Source organism: Uloborus diversus, chromosome 1 (assembly GCF_026930045.1).
Source record: "Uloborus diversus isolate 005 chromosome 1, Udiv.v.3.1, whole genome shotgun sequence".
In the NCBI taxonomy this organism is placed as follows: domain Eukaryota; kingdom Metazoa; phylum Arthropoda; class Arachnida; order Araneae; family Uloboridae; genus Uloborus; species Uloborus diversus.
In genome coordinates, this window is record NC_072731.1 from 236,693,510 (window position 1) to 236,719,610 (window position 26,101).

Genomic DNA, 26,101 nt, shown 5'->3' on the forward strand with positions numbered 1-26,101 from the left:
TTGGCAGTGCTGTCTAATAAACTCTTGATCATCCATAGAATAGAGTGTGCCACAGAAACCCCATATAATCCGAAAAATAGGTAAAAGACAAATACTAGTGTATGCCATTGTTAAAAAAAAATCAATAGCACTTGCACACATTTAAACTGTAGCCCCAAAACAATAACAGTGTGTGTAAAAATGTATGTAAGAGCTAAAAAAATTAGTTGTTTATTATTGCAAACAGATTCTAGCAAATCTTGCAAACAAACCTATTGAAAGAGATCAAGCTAGATCACTTGAAAAATCTATAGAGGAGAGTAGGGGCATTTTTCAAAACAAAACTTGTATGATAACTTATTTAATCACACAAGTTGTGTAGATCTCAAGCCGTAAGTAGTGCAGATGTAAAGTGGTAAGTGATGTAATGCTAAAAATCAGATTTCAACTAGGTTTCAGTGTAGCCCGGATGACCTCCTTCTTTCGGGGGTGGTCGGTTAGGTACTGGAAAGGGGCCCCTGGTATGGAGGCTCCTGGGGCCCTTCCCATGAAAATGTGAGGAAATTGTTTTTTCTTTTTGGACATGTTAAGATTTTTGTATAAAAAACATGTGTTTGAAGTTTTGCTTGACTTACCCTTTAGCAGAATGAAATTTCATAATATTTTTTTTCTATTAAAGGGACGTTTTTTTATCATTGTTTCTGAAGTTTTATTTAAAAAAAGAATTTTTTTATTGACCTTGTAAGCGAAGGGGGTGGGGAAAAGGATTGTGATGCAGGCCCCTCTTTCAGTAGAGTATAGATTATCCCCAATTTTAGGGGGTCCAGGGAAATTTTTGAAAAGCAGATATAAAATTCCGCAGTTTTAGGCCTTATGCGTGGAGGGGGGGGGGGGGTGGAGGTTGAAGCTTTGTCTCTGAGAGGGGCTTAGCCCGTTATCCTCTCTGTGGGTGAGCCACTGTTTGAAACGGCTACAATTTTTTTATCACTCGCTTTTAAGCTTAAAGCAATGCTTTAACTAGTAGAAAAACTAGACCTTTCCTGCTTCATCTTGTTACAATTTTGTCCCAATGAATCTTTCTTTTAAGTGCGATAATAAAAATTATAGTTGGTTTGCACGCAAGCAAGTACAAAACTTTTAACTTTATTGCTATAATGCAGATTGCAGAAGTAAATCCCCACTTGGAATAGTTTCATAGCCAATATCCGGTGATTAAAACGCTATCAGAAGGATTTCCATGTGCATTCAATTTTCCCTTTTTTTTACTTGTTTAAGCAAAAGGAGATGGGGCACTAAAGCAATCTACGTGAATGCATTGAGCCTTGAACAAGTCTGTTTACTTGCTTATATAACTTGTAAATAAAATGAGTATCCAAAAAATCAGGATTTAAAGTCCCACATAACTGCTCAAAACCTTAAAATAATAATCAACTCGTAAAAATATTTGAACAAATGAATTCAAAATTTGACTTTGGAATATTGAAGCATTCAAAAACAAGCAACAATCACCCGCTTAATTTTTAATTTTTTTTGAGGGGGGGGGAGAGGCAATTCGGTCTGCGGTTAGGGGCCCTAGTGATTTTTTGCATGGAAGCCAAACATTACTGTCGGGGCCCGTGAGAGATTCCCAAGTTGCCTATTTGGTAATCCGGCCCTGTTTATGGCCAAATTCAGAGAAATGAAAGCCCTAGGGGCCCCTAACCTAAAATTAATGTTTGCCCCAGGGCTCTACCTGGCTTTAATTAGGCCCAGTGAGCTATTTGTATAAAACTAGTAAGCGTGATCTAAAGCATCCTGTACAGGGCCTGATTAAGATATAGGAAGGTTCTAAGCAAAGATATTTTTGGGGCTACTATGCAGTCAAATCTTACACTTTTAGTCATTAGCTAAAACAACTTTAGCCATTTGGGGGCTCCCAAAAGCAAGGGCCATAGACCACAGCCTAGTTGGCCTATTCAATTAGCATGCCCTGATCCTGGCAAAAAATATAAGGAAACAGATTGAAATAGTTACAAGAAAATCAAAGAATTGTAAAATCATGTTTCAATTGGGGGCCCTTGGTGATTGCCTACCTGGCTAGTCCGGGCCTGCTTGAAAGATTTTACGTCATTGGAATGAGGGGGGCAGAAATACATAAGAATCTCTGAAAACATATTTTTCCGTTATGTAAAAATAGGTATATTTGTCTACATTCTATCCCCCCCCCCCAAAAAAAAAAGACTTTGGGAAGTAGAAATGGTTGCGGATTATTAGGAGTTTATTGTAGTTGGAAGTTTACTGTAGTTTTTAGATGCAATTTCATTTATGCGATCTGCACTGACAATTTTTCGCAAATTTGCTTCTTAGTTGCATTTACAAATAAAATAGTTTTAGAGATTTTATGATTAGAATTGCTTGATCAGCTGTAGGTGCACCCTCAATTATTTCTTCTTTATCTTCATCATTGTCATCAAAAGAGGTTAATAAATCTGATATTGAAGGAATTCATGATGTGATGAGACTATACATGCCTCACCTACTTCTAGAAAATTTTCAAGAAGAGTGTCAGCAGTTCTAGTCCTCAGTTGTCATGAAGGGGGATTTTACAATCAGAGGAAGTCCCTCGCACAAGCAAAGGAAAATTAGAAAAAAAAAATGTCAGAATGGCTTCAAGCAGCTATAGAACAAATTTATTTTGAAAAAATCAAAATAATAATTAAAAAAAAACTTTTGTGCAAATCTTGTATATGAAAAAATATTTTGATCTGTTTGTAGAAATATGTATTAAGCGGTCTTTCTGAAAATGGTAACAAGAAATCCCGAATATTTTACATTATCAGCATAGCCTTATTCAGAGACCAGCAGAAAATGATGTTGGAAGCAGGATAAGGTATAAAACGGACAATGTAAAATCGGGGTTCCACTGTACTATAAATTTCTAAAAATTAAGTTGTCCTTTAGATGTTGTTTACATTGATTTTCAAAAAGCTTTCGATAAGGTACCGCATGTTGCTCTACTTAGCAAATTAGCTGATATAGGAATAGGAGGGAAAACTTTCATTTGGGTAAAAAACTGGCTGACCGGAAGGAAACAAAGAGTAGTTGTAAGGGGAAATTATTCTAATTGGAGTGAGGTCTTAAGCGGGGTTCCTCAAGGATCAGTGTTAGGGCCTGTTTTGTTCATTGTCTTTATGAACGATATTCACAAAAATATTTCTGGGAACATGAATTGTTTTGCTGATGATGTCAAAGTTATGGGGACATAGAAAATGAAGAACAAGCAAATCAGCTGCAAGAGGATCTAGATCATATTACGGAGTGGGCTGATAAATGGGGTATGGCTGCTAATGTTGGGGAAATGTCAGGTGCTACATTTAGGGCATGGAAATAAGTGTACAAGTTATTATTTGCAAGGTTCAGTCATTAGTCAGGCAGACAAAGTTACTGATCTGGGGGTCTTAATAAGTCAGGATTTAAAATTAGGTCAACAGTGCAGCATAGCTTAGCTAGTAACAAAGCCAATAAGATGCTTGGGTTTATCAATAGATCTATTTGAAACAAATCTAAACAAGATATTCTGCCCTTATATAGAAGTTTGGTAAGACCTCATTTGGAGTATGCTGTTCAGTTTTGGTCTCTTTATCTTAAGAAAGATATTAATGTATTGGAAAGGGTTCAAAGGCGAGCTACAAGGCTAATAAATGGACTTTCTCACTTAGACTATGATTCCAGGCTTAGAAGGCTAAAAAAGTACAGTCTTGAGCAAAGAAGAGACCGAGGGGACATGATTCAGTTTAAATTTATCAAAATGAAAGATGTCATGAGGCTGAAGTTCAGCACTGAAAACAGGACAAGGGGTCATTGTTTTAAGCTATTTAAATCTCAGGCTAACATGGATGTTAGGAAAAATTATTCTTTTAGCAGGATAGTAGAACCTTGGAACAGCTTACCGGAAAAGGTGGTAATGAGCAAGGGATTGTAAATTGACTAGGAACCTGTCTAGCTCGGGCCCAGAACCTGTTGCTGGTCGTCACTTTTGTATTTGTATATTTACTGGTTACGCTCCCACTAAAAAAAGAGAGAGAGACCCATCTTAGATCCCATATCATGCAAGTTGGTTTCTGTCCAATGTTTGTGAAAATAAAAATAATTTAGAAAACAGAGATTAAAGAATTTTTCAGGAAGGAGTACAGTTCTGATAAAGAGGTGTTACTGTGAGCCATAAAATGGTGTTATTTTTAATAATTTATATTGCATTCAGAGCTTATTCATTATCCAAAAACCACACATGAAGCAAATATGCTATCTTTTGGAAGCAATTTGTATTCTTTATAAAAGCTCTGTCTTTGCATTTACTTTGATTCCCTGTATTGTTATCTTTCTGAATTAATCGACTTTTTTCTGTAGGCTGCAGAAGATAATGTTGAAAGCGAAACAGAAGGTTATTATTCATGTCATTTACCTATCACTAATGCTTCATTTATCATAGCTTTCACATAATATGGATATATTTATCTAGATAAAACATATATTACTGAATGATTAATTCAAATAAAACATTCAGTTTTATCTGGATTTGTCATTAGTTATCACCAATTTTAATTAATAAATAATTTGAAATTTATAAATGAATCAACACCTTTATGCTGAGAAATGATAGGAAATATCCAACGTTGTTTAGCACAAATAAACAAATTACTGAATTTATGTTTGACAACTTAGAATTGAAAAGGATGTTCCTGGAAACCCCAAAACACGTGTATCCAGTAAGCTGTTTATTTGTGCTAAACAGCGATAGATATTTTCTGTCAATTTGAAATTTGTTTTATAATTCATTAAATTGTTAATAGGCTAAACTTTTGGACATAATTGATTAATTTAATGTGAAGTTATAATTGCATTTCTCTATATTTTTACTATTTTTAAGGTTAGTAGCTGTCTATATTTTTTTCTCCTAAGCAAAAAGGATTTCAGCATCTCAATTTTTCTATGAAACAATTCTTTTTCATGAAAGAACCATTTAATAAGTTAACAATACAATAAATCCTCGTTTTACTTGGGGGTTACGTTCCTATGCGAAAGCACTGCAATAAATCAAAATTGCGTAAATTAAGATTTAATAGTAATATTAAAATAGTGGTTAGGTTTAATAGATTTAAAAAACCACATTCTAGTGATATATATGTGCAAAATAAATTTAATGTGTGCTTATTTCGACACATATACCTGACGTGAATAAACTAACTGTTTATAAAAATAGTTGATTATGATGGTCAGTTGGCACTTTTTTCTCTGAAGCTCTTTGTAGGGCATTAATGCAAACATGATTTCTCATGTCTATTCCCTGATGAGAGTAACAAATCGGAAAAATAGTTTCTCTATTTCAAGGAATGGCTTAAAACTTTTAATGTGAAAGTTTTTGGTTGTGTGTCATCACTGTCAATATTCTCTTTGGTTTCGCACCCCTTTGTCACTTCCAAAAGCTCTTTTTCCGTGATCATTGAATTGTGAGAGTGTAAGAACTTTACTTCTAGAAGGAAAGAGTTCTAAAAACTGACTGCAAAAAATGTCTTCAGTGACAGAAACTTGCTTATTAGCATTCTAAAATACAGTTTATTGGGGAACATATTGAGCCCCCCTCCCCTTAAAATTTTGCATATGGACGCCCTTGGTTTGCAATGCCGCTTCTGTTTAAAATCGAAACTCATTCACGTTAAACAAAACAAACTCACATAAAATGAGGGTCTACTGTATAGTTAAAATTAGTGATGTTCCGGATATCCGTATCCGTATCCGCGGATATTCGAGGGAAAATAAAGATCCGTATCCGTATCCGCGGATATTCGAGGGAAAATAAAGATCCGTATCCGTATCCGCTTCTTTTTTGACGGATCTTAAACGGATCTTTTCTATTCTAAAAATTCTTAAATATTTGAATAAAAGACTTAAATTCCGTTTAAATTAGGTTTTATTAATAGATATTTATTTAGGTATTATATTTAAATTATAAGGTATCATTTCTCTCTCAGAAGCCAATTTGTACCCCCCGTTCCAAAAAGAAACGGGTAATAAGTTTTAAAAGTGTATCAGTGTGTCTATTTGTAGCATCGTAGCTCCTAAACAGATGAACCGATTTTGATAGTTCTTTTTTCGTTCAAAAGGTGACTTGATCGAAAATGTTCTTAGCTTGGACTCGTTTTTGCAGAACTTGAATTACCGGAAATATTAATAAAAACCAAATTAACGGATTTCAGAATTATGGTAGTAAAAACTTACCCGTACGTTAAAAATATTGGCTCCAAATTCAAAGAACTAAGTTTTCTGCGTTAGATATTTGTTTGGAACTTCCAAGTTATATGCAGTAAAAGCTATATCATATTAAGGAAATTTTAAATGCAATTCAAAGCCTTTATGCTCGTGATCGGTAGCTATTTCATAGTCGGATAAAGAGAAAAGCTCAATGATTTAAAATTTCTATCCGCTGTCAGTTCATATTTATTAACAGTGTGTGTTCTGACCCGCGAAATCCATCTCAATATCAGGTCGGCATGTTTTTTTTTTTAATTTTTAGTTTAATATTAGTTTCTGTTATTGATTTGGGGTTTCTGTTATTCTTCATTTTGGTTTTTCTCGACATTCTTCAAAAAATGTGAGAATAAATTCTCTATTTACTGTTTGTAAAGGTGTTCCCGGCTCCGTTATTCTGTTGGTCGGAGTAAGTTGGGTGAAATGGGTCAGCGCTGCATTTATGCTGAAATAAAATGCAAAAAATATTTCTAACCTGTCCAGTAGCAGCTTTGCATTCTTGCTCCTGTATCCTATATCTACCGAGCAAGCCAGAAATAATTTATCACATTCTATTTAAGCATTAATGCAGCATTGACCCGTTCCTTCCAACTCTCTATCGATTTTAACGGAGATTTCTTTATAGAGTAAATCATAGTCTTGATTATATTTTCGCCGCTGATGACAATTTTTGAAGAAGCAAAAATACCTTCTGTAACAAATTAAACACTTAGATAGTTGAATTGGGTAAAAAAAAAATTGAGATCCATATGCGTATCCGCGGATCTTGTCACTAATGATCCGGATCCGTGGATCTACTTTTTTGACGATCCGGCACATCACTAGTTAAAATAGATTTAGTTTTTTTGGGAATATCAGTTCCTTGGATGAAAACAATTTAGTTATGAAAAGAGTAAAATTAATTTTTAAGACATTACTCATAAATAATAGTTGAATTTTTGATATGCAGTAAACTTGTGCTACAATATGATTTTACTTACGAGAGTGTTTCCCGAGTAATGTATCTCATAGCTAACGTGAACTCGCCTGCAATGCAAAATTGTTCAGGAGCAAAATGCGGGATGTAAGTGTAGTCTTCATTATTGCCAACTTTTGGATGGGAAAATATGATTGATTATAAATAACTCTGCCCAGCCAATGTAATATGACTTGTGAAAAGCAGCACATGTGTAAAGAGGTAATGAGTTACCAATCAATTAAAAGCAGAAAGATTCAAAAATAAAGATTAGTTACTATGAACATTAAATGGCTAAAACTACATGAGATAACATAAGTAAAACTTGAAATAGAATTATATTACTACAGCCCATTCATAAAATTTAATGGTTGACTTAATACCTAGTTTGGTTTCCCCTTTAATGCAATAAAGCTTCATTATAGAAACATGGTCTTAGCTTGAATTCAGGGGCAACACAAACTAAATTTTTGTTAGAGAGATAATTCACAATTTGTCAAATCAAATTACAATCTACCCAATGATAAAATTTATGATTGTAACACATATGCATAACATTTAATAAAAAGGAACATTATGTATCATTAAAAAACAATTTTAAAAATTTAACAAAAAGGCTGAGGCTCAGTGTGGCAATATTGTCTCAAAATTTACTGAGTATGGACATTTTGTGGAGATCAAGGTGACCTCCCATCAGGACACCTCTGCCTGAATTGCAAGATTAAATGATTGAACTACTAAACTGCAAATGTCCAAACAGCTCACAACAAGCAACCTGGCTTGCTCAATAATGTTGCTAAAGTACAGGGTTGTGCAGTGTATTGAATTCCAACCAGAATTCGATAACCCTTATCTGATCAGCCAAAACAATGCAAAGTACATTTGATCTAGAATGACCAGGAAACTTTCATGTCACAGGCAACGCCACCTACAAGTACGGTTTGCTTACCAACCAATTCAAGTGATATTTATCTTTTTATTAGTCCTGGGCATCGTTTCTTATGGAGCAAAAATAACTTAGAAATAGAACAAGTCAGTAATATAATAACAAAAATCAAACTTAACTAAATAGACTTTTGGAGTCTTTCAGTTACTAAATATTGTCTTTGGGAATGGACTTTCATCCCATTACAGTTATAATCATAACCTTGTAGCTATAATTATCATCACTGAAGGCGAAAGTTCTCACACCGTGCCTATTGGAACCTCGCTTTGTCAGTAAATGAATAACCACTTCATATTTTCCATTCATTATATTTTCATTCTAAATGTAAAAGTTAATTAAATATAATGGTTCCGAAGCGTCCTGTTTTATATAAAGCTAGTGTAGATGAGAAGAGAAAATTTCTTGCAACTAAAGAAAAGGTGAAGATCCTCGATACTCAAGAAAACAATGCTAACGATTTGATCAGTTTCACACCACCAAACATAATCATCTTCAATTCCTTTTCATTCTCAATGTGAAATTTAATCAAATATAATGGCACTTTAGTGGACTGCTTCACCTAAAGTTACTGTTAATAGGAAAAGAAAGTTTCTTATAGTTAAAGAAAAGGTGAAGGTCCTCATTATGTAGGAGAACACTGATAACGATCTGATTAGTGTCAGCACTGATCATCATCTTTTTTTTTTTTTTTAATTAATAGTTATGATCAGTGTTATCCTCTATCTACTATATAGTGTTATTTATAGTACCGCATTTTGTTATTATTATTGTTTAATATACTTACAGTACTGCACTTTGTTTCTTTCTCACATTGGTCATTGATTTTGTGCATCATAAAACAACATTTTATACTGAATAAACAGCTTGAAAAAATAAAAGTACTATAAATTCAGTTCTTGATGTTGGAAACAGTAACATATTGTTAACCAGTAGCTTAAAATAGCTTGAGGGATGTTTGAAAATGCCTAAAATAAATGTGCATGTTCATCAAAAAGTCTTGACATACCTGTTATTAATCATGAAATTTCGACTAATGCAAGGTGTCTTTTAGCAGAAAACAATAGGAAATGCTCTGGACTAGCTATGCTGGTCCTATATCTATAGAATAATTAAAAATATTCTATAATGTAAACTGTGATCTGTTAAAAGTACTTGACTCATCATCTTCTTTTTCAGTTGCATTTTCTTTTCTAGAATGTATACCTAAAACTTGTTTTATGTTCCAGTTCTTGCAACTTATATCTCTGCTTTATTTTGTATTAAACATCTGTATCTACTTTTAAGCTTCTATAATTTTAAAGAAATAAATCTGTAATCAGTTGTAAAGTACTCTGTCATTGGAAAAGGGTTATTTTTCTTTTTAAAAAAAATCTTTATTTTGTATTCATTTTTCTTGAAATTTCTTTTAGTATGTGATTTATCAATTGAAATATTGTTTAAAGAAACATATTATCTTTAAAATCTATAAAGTCCTTTAAAACTAATAAATTTTAGCGTTTTCACATAATTATGTATATTTTCAAAATTGATTTATCAATTCCAACTAATGTTGATTATATATGTACTATTTTTTATCTTCATTTTCCATTGGATCAATTTCACTTTTTTGGCCTTCAGACACTGGTCATTGATTTGTGGATCATCAGTCTGGAATAGTTCAAACCAAGCGGCACAAAATATGGTCAGTCTATAAATTATGTAACTAAGCTGCTCAAATTTGGTTGCAATTCTGCCTTATTTCCGACTGTGAGGAAGTAAATTGTGGCTTTATACTGTGATTTTTATCTTTTTCTTTTTTTTTTGATGTGGAACTGTACCCTGTTTGCATACCTCTTGCTGGAGTGCTAAAATACTTTTAGTGATCAGTTTGGAGATATATTTGGCTTCTATATGAAGTATTTGCTTGCCGCTCAGATTTGACTATTTCAGGTTGATGAGTGCAAAACAAGTGCCAAACTGTCGGCTCTGGATACCCTAACTGATTGTTCGGTATTTGCTTGCATTTCTGATGTGACTTCAATGCTAGTATATTCAATGTCCAAGTTTGCTTTTTTTCTTGTGCTCTTGTGCCCCCCCCCCCCCCCACACATCTTTTTAGTTATTTTCCCAAAAAATTTTCGAATTTTCTTTGGAAAGTAGTCCCCAGACCAATTTTAAGAAGGAGTTCCAAGGAAGTTCAGAGGTAATCTTGCCCTCCCGCCCCTAATCAGTTATCTACGTTTCCGGGGAAAAAAAATACTGTTGACTCTCTGTTTAACGACTTTCATTAACCACAAAAAATCATCCTCAAGTAGAATGTGTCCTTAAGTAGAATGCTTTTAATACTACAGCATCCGGGACCGTGAAAAGCCCGTTAAATAGAGCGTTGCTAAACAGAGAGCCAACTGTACCTGTATATATATATCAATTGGCAACTTAGATAAGTGTTATGTATAAAACATATAAACAATCAACTAACTTCAGTGTTAAAATAACCTAGCTTTTTTTTTTTAATTTTATTTTTTTTTCTCATTTTTATATTAATGGAAAATTTCATCATCTGTTTTTTGTTATCCATGTAAAAAATACTATTGATTCTCTATTTAACTTTTTTTTTTTGCCGGGGGAGGGAGGGGGGCGAAAGTTGCTAAAGTTAAATGTCTTGTTCAATAGAATTTTTGGAAATATTCAAAAGCGGAATATTTTTCTTTACGCATTTCATATTTTAGGTGGTGAATATTGTCTTTAAAATTTTGACATGCATAGAAATTTATCCATGTGATATATGTATTTTTGGAATATGTGTTCAGCCTTATTCTCGAATTCTTTTTGTACAGTATCCTCATCATCAACCAAACTTTTCCCCTTCTTTTAAGCACATTGTCCTTTGTGTCCCTACAGATCTGTGTTTTCATATTTAAGCGACTCTTTATTGCAAGATCCAGCTACACAAAAGCAGTTTCTGACAACAGATAAAAATGGCTTCAAGCATTCACCCTACAAATAACTTTCAGATCTAGGTTTTGTAGCTTCATAATGAATTTAGTTGGTAAACATCATGAATAGTCGGAATTTTGAAGCAAAAACTGTTAATCAAATTGCGAATATCATCTACGCTTTTCTGTTGGGTATTCGGAATGATTCTTGATGGTTATATTTGAAACACCTCGGTTGCTTTGATTTTTCAAAACCATGGAAGAAAACTTTCAACATTAATCCAATTTTTGTGCAAAGCAAAACAATCATATATTGTTTTTACAGTGTCTCTTTCAAGACTCCCTCTCCCCCTTTTTATGTTTAGATAGTCGTAGTTAAACAGAAATGCCGTCCAGGGATGTGCCTGGGAATATAAAATATTTTAAAATGGAGTTGTTAAATAGAGAATCAACTCTATGTACCACAAGTTGTCCATAACATTTCTGAATCATATAACAAACCTTTTTCAGATACTTCTAGTAGTTCGAGTGACATGAAAGATGAAGATGAAGAAGAAGATGAAGATGAAAAAAAACTTAAAGATTTCCCTCTTGGTAACTAGAATATCTTAAGCGTTTTTATTGTATTCTTTCTAGAGAAATAAAACTTTTCATTGTTTCTATAAATAATTGTGTCTCATTATCGGTAATTGCAATTTGTAATAAATAATTAATTTACAATTTTAATTTAAACAATTTATTTACAATAACATGATGGTGACAGAATTGGGTAATTGAGAAATTTGAAAGCTTTATACAATCTGGGAATTTTGAGAACGTATAAGATATCTGATTTTTTTTTCCCCTTTTTCACTTTTTTAAAATTCAAACTACCCTTTCCTTTCAGAGCTAGAAAATTAAAATAGTTTTGAAATGCAATATTTTTGTCGGAACCCCAAGGATTTCAAGTTTGCTAGATACAACAATTTACCTCTTGGATATAAAATTATTTTTTGCGATGTTTTTAAACATGTCTTAAGTCTAATAAATTTTTCTCATTTCAGTTGTAAGTAGTATCGAGAAAGCTCCGGAAGAACTTCTGATTGATATTCATTTCCTACTCTTCCTCAATAGTGCTGATGTAAGTACTAAATATATATACATATTTTTTAATTCCTCCTGCATTCATTTGAATCATCTTCAGACATTACAATTGTATCTTTCTATAACATGCTCATTAAAAGATTTGGAGCAAAATTTTCATATGAGTTTTTACCATCTCAATCATATTCATTGCCACTCCTAATGCAAATTGAAAACAACCTCACCACAATATATAACTATTGTTCAGTTCCAAATCAGTTAGAGGCCTGAACATGCAAATGCAAATGTCGAAGGTTGCTTGGATTGGTTTTACAAGCTCTTTCAGTTTGTGAAAATTTGAAAATTGTCTTTTAGGCAAAATCCCCATTGAAATATGAAAACAAAAGGAATCAAAACTCTTTTTTTTTTTTGAAAACAGATAACTTTAGTTTTCGGTTCTATATTTATTTTGTTTCCATTTTATATATACATTATTTTTTCAAAGAGATTGTGTAGAAATTTTGATTGCTATTTATTCATTTTTAAATATAGGTTGACAAAGTCAAGAGCAATATACTTGAATTCAGTGGATTTTCTTTTGATGTTGATACAGAAGAAAATGATGAACGAGTTGAGTTCTTACAAAGGTAAAAGTTAGTCTTTCATTTTTTGTTTATTTTTCCTCTCTCAAAATATTTATATCTATTTTTGCTATTATAGAATGTCAAATAAGATAGTTGCTGATGTTGCAAGATCTTTCTCATTAGCTGTAATGCCAAAAAAAGAAGATACAATCAAAAATATTTTATCCTTTTTGCGAAAACCAGACGAAAGTTACTTAAGAACTTCAGGTTTGTAACACATTTTTATTAAACAGCATTGTTATTGTATTATTCCTAAAACTGTAGCTATTATGTAACCTAGGGACTAACTTTAATGAGGATATTAATGCCCGAATTATTGCAACAACTTTTGCAAGAAAAGAGGCTTTTTCCCATTTATATATTCATAAATTACGTATGAAATGTAAATATACCTAATGTGTTTAATTAGTTGTTTATATAATTTGGCACTAACTTGAATGAGGATATAAATGACAGAAGCAGCAGAAATAATAGACAAGTATTTGGTCCATTCAATAATATTCATACATTACATTTAATGCAAAGATACCTAATATATTAGCCATTTTTTAGCCTATCATTTAGGTAACTTGGTCACTAACTTTAAAGAGTATGCAAATGATGGAAACAATAAGAATAAGATGCTTGGGTTTATCAATAGTTCTATTTCAAACAAATCTAAAGAAGTTCTTCTGCCCTTATACAGAAGTTTGGTAAGACCTCATTTGGAGTATGCTGTTCAGTTTTGATCTCCTTATCTTCAGAGAGATATTAATGTATTGGAAAGGTTCAAAGGTGGGCTACAAGGCTAATAAATAGACTTTCTTATTTAGACTATGATTCCAGGCTTAGAAGGCTAAAAATGTAGTCTTGAGCAAAGAAGAGACCAATGGGACATGATTCAGGTGTTTAAATTTATTAAAATGAAAGATGTTACAGGGCTAAAGTTTAGCACTGAAAACAGGACAAGGGGTCATTGTTTTAAGCTATTTAAATCTCAGACTAACATGGATATTATGAAAAATTATTATTTTAGAGGGTAGTGGAACCTTGGAACAGCTTACTGGAATAGGTGGTAGCGAGCAAGGGAGTAGATAGTTTTAAGAGGGCCATTGACCTTTACTGGGGAGTGTAAATTGACTAGGACCATCCTAGCTGGGCCTAGAGCCTGTTGCTGGTCGTCACATTTGTATTTGTATCTTTGTAAGAAAACCAAGGCTTTTGTACATTCATAATATCCCTTAGTTACATACCAAGCAGCTTAACAAATGGAAAAACTATTGCCGATCATTGTTCTTAAAGAAAAGTAAATTATTTTATTGCAAGATCTAATGTTCTAAAAACAACCTTTTTTCTATGGTCACATGAAGCACTTTAAAAGATTAGCATCTGTATATTGGCAAATACTAGTAGATGTTTACAATATTTAGAAACAAAACCAAGAGATTGACTCTCATTATACTAACTAGGAAGTGTTCTCCACAAGAATTTTTGATTCCAAAATTAGTGGAAAGCATGTGATTAGGGAAAAAATTATAAATCCTTCAATACATATATGTAATAAAAGTCTATTTAGTCATTTTATTGTTTTACTAGCTTGCATGAAAAAGGCCATTTTTGTGTGAATTTTGTGTATGGATCTTCTTGTGTTCAGTTCGTCTTCTGTATAATCTTTTATTCCATTTCATCAGTGTTGAACTTAACTGTAACCGACAAGACCAAGTTCTAAATGAATAATTCTTCAACAGACTAACAATATATTACGTTTAGCTCTTTGGTGACCAGTTGATTTATCTCTCTGTACATAATAGCTAGCAGTACCTGCCTACCACTGCTAAGAGTAAAGCAAAAATTTCAGCTTTGAAATAAAAGAATTTAGAGTAAAAAAATTGAAAAATAAAAATAGAATCCAATCCATATTTTTTTTTTTTTTTTTGAAAAAATCAGATTAAAATTTTAAATTTGAGGTTTATTAAGCCACATTGAGGCTGGCTACCTGTTTGTCAAGTTTAAATATAAATAAAGTGCAAAGACTACTAAACACTGTGCACACTATCTTAAATAGGCAAGACTTGGAATTTTCTCATTTTGAGGACGGTTTTGAAAACATTCAACAGCTACAAGCTGTTGTGAACCATCTCAGCAGTTTATTACAAAATTTGAGCAATTCAAACCCTCCTCATCTGAAATTTCCGCTGTAGGATCTGTGTCTTTCGAAAAAACTTCGAAGTAGATATTTTTGGTGCAATGAAGAGTTTGTATGGATAGGTGTTTTTAAAATTTTCTCCACTTTGATGTGTATTGTCTATTGTTAGGAAATGTATAATTCATGCAAAGCTGTAGTGAAATGTTTAGGATTTTTTTCAATTTCAAACTGTTTTATCATTCTCCAGGGTCTGTTCCAGTTATTTTATCTGATGTAGAACTAGAATTAGATGACATTGATGGAATGTCCGATTCTGATGAATCTATAACTTGTGAAGTTGTGCATAAAAAAGTAGAATGTATTGATCTGGTAAGCATTTTTTTTTCTTTTTGCATTTCTCTAAAATCTCTCACTTAGTTTGATTGTTTTAAGTTAGTAAGTTTTTTTTTTTTTTTAAACTATAAATCTTGTGATGACTTTTACTTTCTTGTGTAAAGTATAAGAAGTATTGCTTTCACAAAAGAATTTTTATTCTAAATTTTAGTCTAAATTTTCACTTTAATCTCTCCTGAATCAATATTGACTAACTTTTTTGCCATGTTTGTACATACAGTGGTTGATTTTGTAAATATTAGTACTGAAATTCCGATCAGTAGTAATTGAATGCTGAGTCTTGACTAGTTTTATATTAAAGGAGAATTTATTTTCACAAAAGAACATCATTGGATCAACATTTTGGTATATTCCAGCACCAATTCACCCTTGGTACATACGTATGGGCCACCAAGTAATTCCTTTTAGCTATCACTTAGTGCTCAAGTTCTGACATAAGATCTAGACATGTGTGAGTGTGTGAATGTATAAATCTTGCATAACTCTGCAACTGATAGCAAGGCTCTTTATGCTTGTGGCAAATCAATGTTTATTTCCTATTGTTTTTCATATCAAGATATTTTCTCCCAAGACTTATTCAATCCATGTCTGTAGTTAAGGAAATATTTTCCTCCATTTGGCAAATGGTGGCAACGTGTTTGTAGTTATTGTATCATTTTAAAGAAATTGTATAATCTTGAAAAAGATTTTGTTTTCAGATTTGAACGGAATTCATTTTTGAAGTTATACTTTGTTTGATACAATGAAAGTAAAATTGCAACAAAAAACAGAAGCAATGAAACAAAATGCAAACTGAAATACTGTCATAGGTAGACAGTAGGGTACTGGATTTCAAATTTTAAGCTGTAAATCTGGGAACTTTTGGAACCATTAGAAAAGCATGATCTCTACTATTTTTCGACTTATTCAGGTTCCACTCTAAGCAATCAGTAGTCTAACTCAGGCTTTTGAGGCAAGCTATTTTAGACTTGATCAATGTTTAAAAATGTAGGTAGTTTCGTAATGATAGCATTCCTATCCAATTTCATTAAGAGATTCTATGCTGCTTGGACTATAAAGATAAATAACAACTTGAGGTGCAGCTTAGATATTATTTTGTAACAGTGACAGTTATTTATTTATGTGTTGTGCATGTAAGCAAATGTAATTTCATTTCATGCCACTTTTTTCACCATTTTCAGATATCATCTGGGGAAGAAGATTCAGGTAATTAAAACTTTTTTTTGATACTAAAGACTTTTAAGTGTTACAAAATTGATGTTTATATCTTAAAGGAAGGCTTGCTTTGTTCTTTAAATTGGTATTATCTATTATGCTCTTTTCAATTCCTGTGTATGGGAAATAATGTTCTTATTCATTAAATTTGAGTGATAAGTTGAACATGTGTCAATGCCCTTGAAATATTTCTTTCTAATAACAGTAAAATTTAGACTCATTCTTAAATATTCCAAAACTTGATTGGGTATTGGTAACCTTGATACTCAAATGTTGCTTTTTTTTAAAAATGTTTTGTGGCTGTAATCAATTGAAAATAGTTTCTTAATCAGAAGAAAACAAAATTCTAATTGAGTTCTTTTATTTATTTCAATGTAAAGATGAGAAAAGTGGTAAAGAAAAATCAAAAGCTGGATCACCAAGGAAAAAGACTGCTGCTCAGAAACAAAGTGCTCCCAATAATCCAAATACTACCAGTTCTCAACCCGCAGCTGTACCTCAACCAGAGCCTGCTCCTAGTGCTCCAGCACAAGCGAAACAAAGATGCCTAAGAGATTTTGAAACAAGTATATCTACTTTATAATTTCCGATTATTTATTAGTTTAAAAATTCTTTGCTTATTGTAAAGGATGCTTATTGTAAAACTCTTTACACTTGATTCTCTTGGCTTTCCTTTTCCAATTAATTATATTATTGGGGTCTTATGCATTTAAGTAACTGTTTTTAATCAGAAAGGTATTCTAGTCTCAGTTTATTCATGCTTTTTATTAAATTTAGATTTGTTGTATTTTCTTAGTGTAACAAAAAATTTAATATCATTGGTCAACCATGATTTTATAGGTTTTGTTCATTCCATGCAAAGTAAACAAATCAGTATTGACACCCATGTTGCAGATTTCAATAAAAATATTTAAGTAAATCATGCATATCTATGAGAGAATGCATAATTTGAGAGTTAAAAATCAATTTTTTTTTTTTTGCTTGGTTACTGACATTAAAAGTTGATGCTTATGCTAAGCCTAAATTTTCAGAGTTCATGGCAACCAGTTTGTGACTCAATTCTAAGTTATAAACTTACGTTTAAAAAATGAATTATTTCATATTCTTTAGGCAAATCTCTGTCTGGAAATGTGAAAGTAAAATATATTTGGAACTTTGTTAACTCTGAGATACTAACAAAGATTGAAAACTTGTCAATTTACTTCCGATTTCAAATTACTCTATTAGCCCTTTTAATGAAAAACAGCAACAAAAGAAATGATGCTCAATTGGGCCAATTAGAAATATTTTGATGTATGTAAAAATTGAACATCTATATCAAATTTCCATGCCACCAAAATCTATTTCCATACAGCCACATCTTTTTTCTCATTTTCTCTCATTGGGTTGTATGAGTCTGTGACTTAAACATCACTAATTTTGTATTGACTGTCATTTTTTTTAATTATATTTCAAATTATGTAGTTGAGGCTGTAGATCTATAGTTATTCTACAGACTTGTATGTACGTCATTTTGCCACTCCATTGAAAAGTTTTAATTCAGTTGTATCAGAGTCGTTTCAAGCTGATACTGCTCTTAGAAATTTGAATTTAATTTTTACCAGTGTTTATCTTGGGTTCCATGACGATTTTAGAAAAAAGAAATTGGTTTGAAATTGATGTTTAAGGTGATAGAATATCGAAAGCCGGGAATTGTGATTTTTCTATTTATGGAAAAATCTTATGCGGAAATGCTGTGAGTTCCTCAAATTAGTAGTTATTTTCATGTCTTTGGCCTTCATTAAAATTTTGGTCAACGTTATCAGTTAATTAAATTATAAAAAATTTTAGTCTCATCAACCATTTGTACTGATATGTATGCATTGTTCTTATTTTTGTGCAATCTTAATTTAATCTAAGCAAACTATCAATGGGATGAGAGATGTTCACATAATGTATTACTGTTACCTACATTCAAAAGTTAGCAAATATGTATTTCCTGTTAATTTACAGTAGTAAATCTTTCTAGATAAATAGATATTTTAATAACTAAAAACTGATGGTGATGTGGATTTTATTCTTTCACCAAGTATTTAGTTTCCTTGCTTTTTGTGTTTTATTTATTTATTTTTTTCTTTTCAGTTTCATTTTTCAGATTTAGAATTGAGCAAAAATTTTATTACTTCAGTTTTTTTATTTCACTGCCTTTATATGAAACCTAAATGTCTAAAATGTAATTTTTTTTTAAACTTGTGATATCAACAGGTACTTTACTTTTTTCTTTTGTTTCCTTTGATTTCTAGTTTGTAAAATAGTGAATACTCATCCTCATGAATATCTTATTGACATATTTGACCTACTGTACTTGAAAAAACATGAGGTATGTAAAATTTACAATTTGATACTTTTTTAGTTTTAATCTTTAAAAATTATCAAGTTAGTTGTTTAAAAACTGGTCCAAGGAATTGAATAATAAGCTGTAGAAATCTTAACTAATTTATAAATAAGTGCACTCAAACATGATTATTTTGAAGAGAATGAAATATTATTATTATTAATTTTACATTAACCCTCACTGCACATCCTGCGATTTCTATAGGCAACATAAAAGTTGCAAATTTTGCGCAACTCGCTATTCCCGCTGGAATGCATTTTTACTGTGTATTTAACTGACATTTAATGACTATAAGGTACTTTTGTACAATTTTTTAGCATAGAATTTAAAAAAAGAAATAGCTTTAATTTAATCAAGCAAATGCTAATATTTTTTTCTTCAAGTCTAATGAAATTCTAACATATGTTTTATTTTAGCCTAGTACCTTAAGAAATGATATTCTTGATTTTACTGGCTTCACATTTGAGAAAGGATCATCAGAATACATTAAAAGAAAACAACTTTTAGACAGGTTATTAAATTTAAAAACATATTTCTAATGAATTCATATGTTTTCAAATCAAAAGTATGAATCAAAATGTTTACTTGGTTTTCTTTTACAGAATGTTATATAATTCAGTTAGAAGAATATACAACACATTAATTCACAATACAACTGAAGTAAAAGTGTTTTCAAAACCAACTATGATAGGAGAAATTTTCCAGTTTCTGTTTAAGTTACCAGATCATGACACAAGTAAGATTTATTTTATATGTTTCCTATGCAATTAAATGTTTGCCCTGGTAATTAGTCATGTGCACTTATTTATTTTTTGAGTCATTGAATTGTTTCTTAAATCACAAAGCATGCATAATTATCATTAAACTTAACAAAATTTTGTTTTAAAGAGTATTTACAATGTTTTAATGTTTCATAAAAACGTTTTTGCACATTTTTCAAAATAAGCCCCTGTTCATACCACTAATAAGCAAGGGGAGGGCCTGCAAGAACTATAAGCCATAGCCAGCCTTGCTATGACTTCTTCTGACCCTGTTTATCATTTTTGGAATCAAGTTAATCACGACACTAGTTCATGCGAAGTGAAATGAATCCATATGAGTGAAGCAAGATTAAGACACAAATTAATGATTTTGGAAGAATTAAAAGTGAAAAAACACAAAATGAAATCTCAGAGCAAAGATATCTAGAGAGATCATTTGTGTTTCACTTTTATGCTTTCAAATAGATATAAACACTCACACTGATCAAAGGGAATTCATCCAAAGTGCTTGAAGAACAAAACCTCTACTTCTTTTAAGAGCTTGAAAGACATGCATGTTTGAAAATATTGTAAATTTTGACTTCAAAAAAATTCCAAGCAGCTTAAAAAGAAATTTAATTCTGGTTTTTTGTTTGAATTTTGTTTGTTTTTATTTTATGCTCAAAACTTCATATGAGACAGTGAAAAGCAAAGGGATGTAAGTGGACATTTTCAAGTTTTGAGTAAAACATAATACAAATGCAAATGTGACGACCAGCAACAGGCTCTGGGCCCGGCTAGGCTGGTCCTAGTCAGTTTATAAGTCCCCAATGAAGACCAATGGCCCTCTTAAAGCTGTCCACCACCCCCTTGCTTGTTACTGCCCTTTCCAGTAAACTGTTCCAAGTGCCCACAACCCTACTAAAGAAGTAATATTTCCTAATTTCCAGGTTAGCCTAAGATTTCAATAGTTTAAAACAATGATTCCTCATCCTGCTTTCTGTGCAAAAACTTAACCCTTTAACATCTTTCATTTTAATAAATTTAAACAACTGAATCATGTCCCCTATGACTCTTTTTTGCTCCAGGCTATACATATTAAGCCTATCAAGTCTGTTATCATAGTCTAAATCTGAAAGTCCCCTTACTAGTCTAGTAATCCTTCTTTGAATCCTCTCCAATACAGAAATATCTTTCCTTGAGATAAGGAGACCAAAACTGAACAGCATACTCCAAATGAAGTCTTACTAAACTCCTATATAAAGGCAGAAGAACCTTTGATTTGTTTGAAATAGATCTATTGATAAGCCCAAGCATTCTGTTGGCTTTGTTACTTGCAACGCTGCACTGTTGACTAGACTTGAAGTCGTGTTTTATTAAGATGCCCAGATCAATAACGTTTTCTGCCTGACTAATGAACGAACCCTGTAAATAATAACTTGTGCGCTTATTTCCATGACCTAAGTGTAGCACTTGACATTTTCTTACATTAACTGCCATACGCCACTTATCCGTCCACCTAGCAATATGATCTAAGTCCCCTTGAAGCTGTTTTATTTGTTCCTCATACTTTACAATCCCTATAACTTTTACATCATCAGCAAAACAATTTATGTTTCCAGAAATATTTTCATCAATGTCATTCATAAAAATAATAAACAGGAGAAGCCCTAAAACTGATCCCTGAGAAACCCTGCTTAAAACATCACCCAATTTAGAATGATTTTCCTCTCACAACTTCTCTGTTTCCTTCCACTCAGCCAATTCCTAACCGGAAGTAAAGTTTTCCCTCCTTTTTGAAAATGAATATAAACAACATCCACACACTTTTTTGTTATCTAAAACCAAAGTAACCTTGTCATAGAAGTGCAGTAAATTAGTAGCACATGATTTACCTTTGTCATAATCTTAATTTTGATCAAAGTTTCAAAAATCTTACAAACCACTGACTTACAGGTCGATAATTCCCTGCATTACCTTTAAACCCTTTCTTGAAGAGTGGCATTATGTTAGCCAGCTTCCAGTCCTCTGGCACTGCCCCTGAGTTATTAGAAGCATTGAAAATATTTAAAATAACATCCACTAAGTCCTCTGCACATTCAACTAAAATTTTTGGATAAATATTATATATATTGGTCCCGGAGCTTTAGTTGCTTTAATTTTTTTCAAATGAAATCGAACCTCCTCCCTGGAAAACACAAAATCCTCAAGCTGTATAATAGCTTGTGTCTTGCTAATGTCAACTGTTGAGATACAGTTATCGTTAAACATTTTTGAAAAAAGTTATGAAGAACATTTGCAATATCTCGATCGTTTAGAATTAAATTTCAATGCTCATCAACTAATGGCCCTATTTCGAGCTCTCCCAGAATTAGCATAAGCAAAAAACCTTTTAGGATTTCTGTCAATGTTATCTGCTAACCTTTGCTCCAATTCCCTTTTCTAAATCCATACCAAATGCTTAAAATTACGCCTTGCCTAACAATACTAGAGCCTATCAGCACTCTAAACTGACGAAAAGTAACATGCTTATAATTTAGAGCTTCTTTTGTCTGCCTGGAGAACCACATGGGCCAATTTATTAGCACTAACACCTTTTCTCCTAAACGGAACATAATCCCCAACTGTTTTTGCTAGTTTTTCTTTAAATTCTGACATTTCAGATCTACGTTTCTATTTTCCAATCCTGACAAAAATACCTCTTTTATGCTCAGCCTAAGTGCGACAAAATCAGTTTGAAGATAAGATCCTAGGTAGGCTTTCAGTGAAAAGTTTTTCTAAATCATGCTGTATAAGAGCACCGGCTACTAGTACTATCTTTTGCCCCAAGACAGAGGAGAAGTTCGCCTAACATTTGTACTGGTTATCTTCAAATTTTTATTTTTGCCACTTATATCCTTTTGCTTCTCACTGCCTCATATGTAGCTGTGTAAAAGTTAGACAGTTTACTTCAAATAAAGAGGTTCAAAATTGAAGGATAGGTGGTGAAGTTGTACCCAGAGAAAAATGAGGAAAATTCCAATTTTAATCAAACCCTTTTAATTAAATGCTAAAGAAATAAGTACTAAAACATAATGATATTATTCTGCATTGTCTGACCACTTATTGAAGGAAAAATTATACTTAAAGTAAAAGACCAACTCTCAGAAAGTTTGGCAAAAACCGGATTTGGGGGATTTAGACATGTTGACCATGAAGAAATAAGCATGTTTTGTTTTCCTAATGGCTATAAGACTACAAAATATGCAATAAGGCTACAAAAGTTAAAGTATAAAATTTCTTCAATATTGATTTTAGAGTAAAAGTAATAATTAATGATAATCTGAATCGCACAAACTAAACCCTTAAGAGAATTAGGATTGCAAAAGTGACACTTTTCATTCAAGAGTTTGAATGTTTCATATTTTCAATCATAATCTTCTTTATTGCATCTTCTTTTCCTTGTTTTCAAAAGATATAAACCTGACAAAAAATATCCTGATTTTTTCTGTTCTAAGAATGGGATTAAATTGTATTCAGGTTGCTGCATTTTTTTCTCCAGAAAATGGGGGGAGGGGGTCTGAATCAACATATGCATGAAGGTATGCAGTTCTCTTTTCAAATTTCCTATGTTTTTATATGAAACATTTTTTGTGGTGTTTATCTTTTTGTTTTATTAGGTCCTTAAAAGTACTTGAACGCTCATAATGTCTAAATTATGAATCTGATAATTAACAGGATTTGTTTTTTGTTAGGTGTCAAACACATTCTTAACAAAACTCAACCAAAGCCTACGCCAGTCACAAAAGCTCCGATTGTAAAAAGTACTGTTGGTTCGGTATGTACCTTATGTCTTTTCTATGCTTTGTTATATTTCTTTTCTTTTTTCCACTCGAAATCTGAGTATATTTTAAGTTCTTTAAACTGAAATTACCATAACAATTGTTAGCAAACTGGTAATTTTTAATAAAATTTTCTGTGCTAACTTCAATATATGTCATTTATATGAAAATTTTCTAATACTTTTTATATTTATTTTTTGCAGGCAGGAGTTGCACCTGTTCCAGGTAAATGTTTTCTTAATATTTTTTAATAACAGGAAATTGAACATTTTTATGCTGATGATGATTGCACTAACCTGTGAAATTTAAAGCAAAAACAGGTCAATTTCATGTATGTTCTACAAAACATGTGTTTGCCGAAAATTGCAGCAGATTTCAATCCTTTTGCATCTTGAAAATATTACAATTATTTTGAAAATGTGAACTTATTTTAACATGTGCTACCCTATAACTACTTATTTTATATTTTATTTTCATTATATATTGATTTTTTTTTTTTTTGGTAAGAACGAGGGAATGTACGGAACTTCAAGCAAATTCACTCCTTATCATTTGGTTTATTCCTTTGCAATATATTTTTCTTACTGCTACCAATTAGCTTACATCTGTGAAAAATCCGAATTTCACTTTAAATTTAGTATTCATGTTATTTAAAAGCAAAATTTAATAATTTTGTTGTGAAGATATGTCACTGGTGAATTACCTAAATACCTCTAGTGGAATCTCCTGTTTTTTCTTCTTCAAAGGTTGGCAAGCATGATGTATTTAATATTCTTTCATTCTTTGAGCATAGATTTTTAATTCCTAAATCAACAGTGACCGGTTGCTGAAAAATAATTCATTTTGCAATGGAAGGTTTGATTGTAAAAAAATCATTAAGGGAATTTTTTAGATTTTAGTTCTAAATCTCGTATTGTTAAAACTCTTATTTCTGTTACACATGAAATTTTGGGATAGTTGAAATTTTTTTGTTCTATTGAAATATGTTGCTTTTAAAAGCTTTTTACTTTATTTTTTTAAAACTTTTTAGTTCCTCCTACGTCTGTGCCGCAAGGAAAATTAAGTGATTTGAAAAGGGGTAAGTTAAATATTTTTATTCTTCTTTATTTGTTGTTTGTCGTAGGTTGTTTTATGTAATAGTTAATATATTCAGTTAAGGTGTATGTGAATACATATCTTTGAAGTATATATACTAGGGTTAGGACTTTAAAAAGTTAGTTAATTTTAGGAAACATTTGAAAAACTTGTCATTTACTGCATATTTTGTTTCAGCTAGTGTAATTAATTGAATTTCTATATTTCAGTGTTCCAAAGAGTGGCCTGCTTTCCTTGTGAATATTTAATAGATGTGCACAAATTGCTATTTATGACTGACTGTGATGTAAGTGCTGATTTTCATTTATCTTATGTTTGAGAAACAAATTAAAAAATATTACTAAAATTTTGTTTCTATGTTGGGCTCAAAATTGCAGCTGAACTGTTTGATGATTTCTAATTTAAAATTGTGCTCTTAATTTTTTTTTCTTTTGCTTCAAGTTTTAGTATTTAATCTTCAAAGAAAAAAAAAGGAAAAAGTAATCACAAATAAATAAAACTTTTAAGATTTAGATTTTTTTTTTTTCAGCTTGTGTTATTGCAGCATATTTATCAAAATTCACTTATAACCACAACTATTTATCTCCTATGACTTTTTATATGACTGTTGCTGCAAATACAAGAAAATTGTACTAAACTGTACGGTAATTCCACCAAGTGAAGAACACAATGCTTAATTTTATCAGCACTAGAAGATAAGTAGCATTGTTGAAGTGAGTCAATTGTACCTAGCTGCTCGTAACTAATACACAATAATGCTCAAGGAAATCTATATCATTAAGTGCTAAAAGGTAAAGGGAGTGAAATCCTTTATTCTAGAAGCCAGGATCACAAGTTGTGTCATAGCATTTAAAGTACAATATTTAAGAAAAACTGGTTTATTTTACTAGTTTTGCCCAAGACATGCCATAGTTAAACCACTTGATTTGGAATCTTTGCCTCGGCTTTTCTTAATCAACCAATACATTGGACTTGCTCCCTGCAGTCATTAATCTCTGCTTTAAGATACATGCTTTTCACTTGGCTTAAAATACTGGCCAAAGAATGCTCCTAATACCGTATATAGTTTATCCTGTGTTGATCACAGAACCTTGATCATGATGGCATGATTTTTAATAAAAATTTTAATAAAACTGAAATTCCTGGCTTACTATTAATATGAATTGTATTTATTGTTTCCTAATATCCTTTTTTTTAATGTTTTATCTCTTTTTTTATTTCATCAAACCTTTTCTCCACATTTTTTTTCTCTTTTGCAAAACTGATAAATCTTCAATATCAAGCTTTTTTAGGAACTATACTGGAGGAGTTTTCTTTCTTTCTTTTTTGTAAATAAATTCTTTCAAAATGTCATAAAAGCAGTTTATTGTTTTGATGTTGATTTTCATTCCTAAAATAATTAAAAAGGTGACTGGTTCCTTCTTAGTAAGAGTTTTATGCAGAAAAATTGTGTGTGAAAAATGAAAAATGTTTTACTTCTGTTTGACCAGAAATCGGCAAACTCAATGTAAAGGTATTAGTGGCTTCACGGCAATTTTTGGTACATCACAAT

General features: G+C 31.7%; 1 protein-coding gene across 1 annotated transcript in view; it reads left to right on the forward strand.

The window, feature by feature from the left end:
• LOC129225919 (uncharacterized) overlaps window positions 1-26,101 on the forward strand; it is a 126,875-nt gene that overhangs the window by 55,870 nt on the left and 44,904 nt on the right. The window contains exons 15-28 of the mRNA XM_054860455.1: window positions 11,591-11,674; window positions 12,124-12,200; window positions 12,695-12,789; window positions 12,863-12,993; window positions 15,159-15,280; window positions 16,486-16,510; window positions 16,900-17,085; window positions 18,802-18,878; window positions 19,310-19,404; window positions 19,496-19,629; window positions 23,368-23,450; window positions 23,658-23,679; window positions 24,485-24,532; window positions 24,759-24,835. Of these exons, the coding sequence (XP_054716430.1) occupies window positions 11,591-11,674; window positions 12,124-12,200; window positions 12,695-12,789; window positions 12,863-12,993; window positions 15,159-15,280; window positions 16,486-16,510; window positions 16,900-17,085; window positions 18,802-18,878; window positions 19,310-19,404; window positions 19,496-19,629; window positions 23,368-23,450; window positions 23,658-23,679; window positions 24,485-24,532; window positions 24,759-24,835 (1,256 nt within the window). The remainder of the gene's footprint in view (window positions 1-11,590; window positions 11,675-12,123; window positions 12,201-12,694; window positions 12,790-12,862; window positions 12,994-15,158; window positions 15,281-16,485; window positions 16,511-16,899; window positions 17,086-18,801; window positions 18,879-19,309; window positions 19,405-19,495; window positions 19,630-23,367; window positions 23,451-23,657; window positions 23,680-24,484; window positions 24,533-24,758; window positions 24,836-26,101) is intronic.